The 5,480-nt window shown below is 36.3% G+C and overlaps 1 protein-coding gene across 1 annotated transcript; it reads left to right on the forward strand.

Moving 5' to 3' along the window:
* Positions 1-1,971: 1,971 nt before the first annotated feature.
* Positions 1,972-3,414, forward strand: LOC123310339 (craniofacial development protein 2-like). Its single transcript, XM_044893805.1, has one exon. It carries the CDS (start codon positions 1,972-1,974, stop codon positions 3,412-3,414), a length of 1,443 nt encoding a protein of 480 aa, XP_044749740.1.
* The last annotated feature ends 2,066 nt before the right edge of the window (positions 3,415-5,480 follow it).

The following is a 5,480-nucleotide window of genomic DNA, read 5'->3' on the forward strand; positions in this document are numbered from 1 at the left end:
TACGATAGTCTCAACTGCGTCCCGTACTCCTGTTCGGTTTCTTATTGTTCGGTTTGGTATTCTATCTCTAAGGGTAACTCCTAACATTGATCTTTCCATTATCCGTTGCATCACTTGTATTTTGCAGATGTTCCTTTTGGTCAATGTAAGTGTCTCAGCTCCATACGTGAGAACAGGCAAAATACATTGATTGAATACCCTCCTCTTCAAACATATTGGGACATCAGCTGCTCTCAGTACATGTTTGAGTCTACCGAAAGCCGCCCACGTCAAACCTATTCTTCGTTGGATTTCGTGAGTCTGGTTATCTCTCCTGATGCCGATTTCATGGCCCAAATATTTGTAGATATGCACTTGCTCTAAGTTAATGTTGTTGACTTTTAGAGGGCTACTCAGTACCAAATTTGTCATGTATTGAGTCTTCGATAGATTCATTTTCAAACCGAACCCTTCAAGATATCGTTAAGCATATCCAACATGTACTGCGCCTCTCGTATGTTGTCAGTTATGAGCACAATATCATCTGCAAAGCAGAGATGGTTTATCTTCTCACCATCGATGTTTACTCCTGTTGTACTCCAGTTTGCTCTCTTCAGTATACTCTGTATCAATGCAACAAACAATTTAGGTGAAAGTGTGTCGCCTTGTCTTACCCCTCGATCGATATCAAACTTATCAGTGCTCCGATCCATCGATACTTTAACGTTTGCCGTGGCGTTATTATATATATAGTCCATTCAAGAATGATTGACATCTCGGGTGGCTATGGAAAATCGAATTTAAGTTGGTAATAGCAAATAAGTTGAGATTTTGTGTTGCGAAATTCATGTTGGTACTGTAAATAAACATTGATCTATGGACCTATTAAATGTGAGTCTATGCACTTACCGACGGTTTTTGAATTTTGTACAGCTGTTTATGCTCTTAATTTAATCGTATAAATTGGAAACATAATTCTGTCAATTTTGAATGCTGATTAATATACTGCAAATCTGAATATTTCGTATTTTCATATAATTTTTTAGGTTATATTAATATATTCCAGTTCTGTGATTGAAATTACAGAAATTTTTGAAGATCTTTTGTGACCAGACATTAAGCTGCGCCTGGACTTTTAAGACCTACTAGGATGTCAATCATTCTTGAATGGACTATATGTTCGATAATTCTTGAGTATCTATGATCGATGCGGCACTCCACAAGTGTCTCTAGAAGTCTTCGTTGATCCACCGAATCAAAGGCCTTCTCAAAATCCACAAACACGAGCATTAGTGGTCTGTTGTACTCGATACATTTCTCTATTAGAACTCTAATTGTCAGAAGATGGTCATTAGTTCCGTAACCTGATCTGAATCCCGCCTGCTCTCTCGAAAGGAAGAAATCTATTTTATTTGTCAAACGCTTCGCGAGTATTTTGGTGAACAATTTATAAATGTGGTTGAGGAGGCTGATCGGTCTGTAGTTCCTAAGATCTGTTACGTCCCCTTTTTTGTGTAGAACAACAATGGTTGCGTTATTCCATTGTGATGGTGTAGTTCCTTCCTCGAGGCACTTATTGAATAGAACCTTTATAGCCTCGATGATTTTTGGGCCTCCTTCTTTGATCGACTCTATAACTAGTTCATCGTCACCGGGAGCTCTATTATTTTTCATATCTCTCAAAGCACTCCTTATTTCATCACCGGTTATTTCCGGAATGTCTTCTGATCCCTGGTTTTGTATCTTTGGGATATCGGCTCCGATATCAGCGGTAGCGGGTAGATACTCATCTATGATTCCGATAGTTGACAGATCTACTTCAGGAATGCGCTGCTGCCTACGCGAGCCTTGGTTTCATCCCTGATACCGAATAGGGAAACCATTGTCCTATCCCTCAATTCCCGAGTTCAAACCTATTTTTCCCTCTCCACATCCTACCCAATCTTCCAAGACGTTTGGCCAACGTGGAAGATTATGGCTAAAACCCCTAACATGGCGAATTTTAAAGCGAAAGCGGTAAGTGTACCCCAGGTGGGTGGAACAAATGTCAACTCCCACACCTTGAAAAAGGTCTGCCTCGAGGATTCTGGGGGAGGCAAAAATTCGTATCATCCAATCAAAACGAACAGAAAACGTTTCCAAAAATCACAGCTGCTCTATATTGCGACATACAATGCCAAGACACTGTCAACAGACGAAAAACTTCTGGAACTAGAGGAAGAACTGAAAAATGTGAAATGGGACATAATAGGCATAAGTGAGGCCCGCCGGATAGGAGAGGGCGAAGTTGTTTTACAATCTGGGAATACATTATGCTATTCAGGTGAAGAAACTGCCTTAAGGGGCGTTGGAATATTAGTTCACAAGAGACATAGAGATAAGATTTTAGATGTCAAATCAATAAGCTCACGAGTCTTGTGTTTGATACTCCAGATAAATCGAAAATACTCTTTGAAGATTATTCAGGCCTATGCACCGACCATCGCATCTACTGATGACGAGTTCGATATCTTCTACGAAGATATATCCACAGCCCTACTATACGGAAAAACATACTTCACTCTGTTAATTGGAGATTTGAATGCCAAAGTTGGTAGTAAACAAAATGAAATGGAAACTGCAGTCAGCTATCATGGACTGGGAAGTCGGAATGAAAGAGGTAACGCACTTATAGATTTTGCCCACCACAATAACTTATATATAATGAACACCTTCTTTAAGAAAAGAGACAATAAAAAGTGGACGTGGGCTAGTCCAGATGGCAAAACCAGAAATGCAATAGATTTCATAATCAGCAGCAGAAAGGACATAATCAACGACATTGATGTCTTGAACAGGTTTTCGACAGGAAGCGACCACCGTATGGTGAGAGCCGAAATAAAATTGAACATAAAAAAGGAAAGAGCCAATATGGTACTCAAAAGAAAAAGCAAGAAATGGGTAACCCCCAAGAATACAGATTCCTATATAAATTGTATATCTTCAAATCTGAATTATGAGGATAATATGCCAATGGACGAAATATATGAGAACATAAGAGAGTCGATAAAAACGGCGATTGAACAATTTTGCCCGAAAGAAGTAAAAGAACAGAAACTAAACCAGAAAATAAGACATCTAATGAAACAAAGAAGAGACATGGAAGACAAGACCACACAGGAATATAGCATCCTCAACAGAAAAATATCTAGAGAAATGAGAAAGCAAAAAAGACAACTGAATGCTGAAAAAATAAAGAGTGTTATAGAGGAGAATAAAAGTTTTAAGCTGCTGAGGAAGACTACGATGGGGAAAAGGGAGATACAGAAGATCAAGGATAGACACGGAAACGTCGTGACTCAAAAACAGGAAATTATAAAGTCTATAAAACTTTTCTACCAAGAATTATATACATCCAAGCATTGTTTCATTCCTAATCCAATGAAAATCAAATGAGATTATTTTTTGCGCTTTTTCATGAAATGTGCGTTCATTTCGTTTTCTACCAGCTACTGAATAAAGACTATATTTGTTGAATAGCTTACCAGTTGGGCCTTAGAATCTTTTGGCCGTATTTTCTGTTTAACATTGAAGAAAGCCTGGTTTGGTCATCTTGTAGGTAAGTTTGCACCTACCATAATTTGTTGTGATACAACAACATCAAATCTTGTAGCTCTTCAAACAATAAAACACCCACTCAGATTCTACCTGATCCCGTCTCAGAACAAGATTCAGAAAAATTTTTGATATACACTTTTGAAACACTTGGTGCTGAACATAATCCAAAGGGTTATCTGGTATGTATAGCAATATCTACCGTACTTGCCAGCATTGAAGGTTGTCAATATTTGACCTCTTTCGAGAGCTTTATGTTGTAGAATCCTTTATTCAAATCTAAAATATTTAGCTTTTGGCATTTCTGAAGTAAGTTACTCAAAAGTAGGATTTCATGCCTTTCTCCAATCATATAGTTATTTAAATTTCTCGTATCCAAACAAATTCTTAGTGATCCATAATCTTTTCGAGTAATTATCATACTGGGTTGGTTCTGAAACTTTCTTGATAACACCTATCTCTTCCATCCTGTACAATTCAGCTTCAACAATTTCTATTTATTTGAATGGTATCTTCCTTGGTGGTTCTACTACAGGTACAGTATCCTCATTGAGCTCAATGTGATACACATATACTTCATTCAAATTTATTTTAGCAGTCGGTTGGCCATGAAATAATTTTCTCAAGTTTTGTAACTAGAACGAAGTTAGGTTGGCACTCATGATATGTCGTTTATGTCATAACGCCGTTTCCACAACTAATATCAATTTTATTACGAAAATGTCGAAAGTGATTGAAAAAAGAGACAGGGTTTCAGGAAGTGCTATTTAGAATTCAGGTCCGCTCATTCAAATAGTTATACCTTGATATTCTAAAATCCACAATACGTCGGACGGTAGCGAACATATTCAATGTAGGAGAATTTATATAATGTTTCATCTGAATCTAAACGACTTATATTTCAGCTGGATATTCCCACAATCAGAAAGATTGTGAATGAAGAGGATGACAAAGAATTTCCTTCTATTGGGAGACAAAAAAAGTGGTGGCATTTGAGAATTTTATATTTGAGTGAATTGATGCGAAAAGTTTACTACAGGATTTTCGATAAATGTCATCGGAGAATAAGTTCCCTAAAATGGATTTTTCTATTTTTCATTTGACTTGTCCTATACAATGTAAATGTCTTAAGGTACTAATAAATACCTAATTATTATTATTACATCAATGTATTAAGATGCATAGCCTCAAATAAGCTGAAGTTGCCTGTTACTTGTTTATTCATGTGAAATGTTTGTTCAAAGGTGAAGTTCATCTCAACTTGAAACTTCCTTCAATTCCTTTTACTTATATTGATGCAAGATGATTTTTATTGAAGAATTCAACATTCTTGAAATTATCTGTTAATTCCTTCGGGAGATTCCCATTCCCAACCACTACATCATATGCATTTCATCTTCGAGTTAATATTTTTGAAATCTACAAATGATGTAAGTCAAAGAAGATAACGAACATTAACTCTCCTCAAGCTAGTGCATATTCTGATATTATACTGATCTCTTGTATTTTCCATGCAAATAATTGGATTTGGTATGCCTTCAATCAGTTTGTATAAACTTCAATTATGCTCGTCACATATTTTCCGAAGAGATTCGACATTGTGATAAAATACGTAATAACAGAAACTTTCACGTAGAACGGCAACATAGCGTTGATTTAAAACCCAAAAATGTTTTGACAAGCTTCACCCCACATTTTCGTACTATACAGAGTTAAATGTGTCAAATTTCCATGGCCAACCGACTGCTAAAATAAAAGTGAATGAAGTACAGTTTGTTTTTTTTTATTCATTAATGAAAGGAATACAAACAGGATAAATCCCATAAAAAGTATTCACAAATAAAGTACAACTATTAAAGTGTTAATCTAAACCATAATATTATATTACATATTTGAATTTTTGAAGA

The sequence above is a fragment of the Coccinella septempunctata genome, chromosome 3, assembly GCF_907165205.1.
Source record: "Coccinella septempunctata chromosome 3, icCocSept1.1, whole genome shotgun sequence".
In the NCBI taxonomy this organism is placed as follows: domain Eukaryota; kingdom Metazoa; phylum Arthropoda; class Insecta; order Coleoptera; family Coccinellidae; genus Coccinella; species Coccinella septempunctata.

Excerpts from the sequence above, each read along its gene's own strand:
- LOC123310339 (XM_044893805.1), top strand. The coding sequence starts at position 1,972 with ATGGCGAATTTTAAAGCGAAAGCGGTAAGTGTACCCCAGGTGGGTGGA.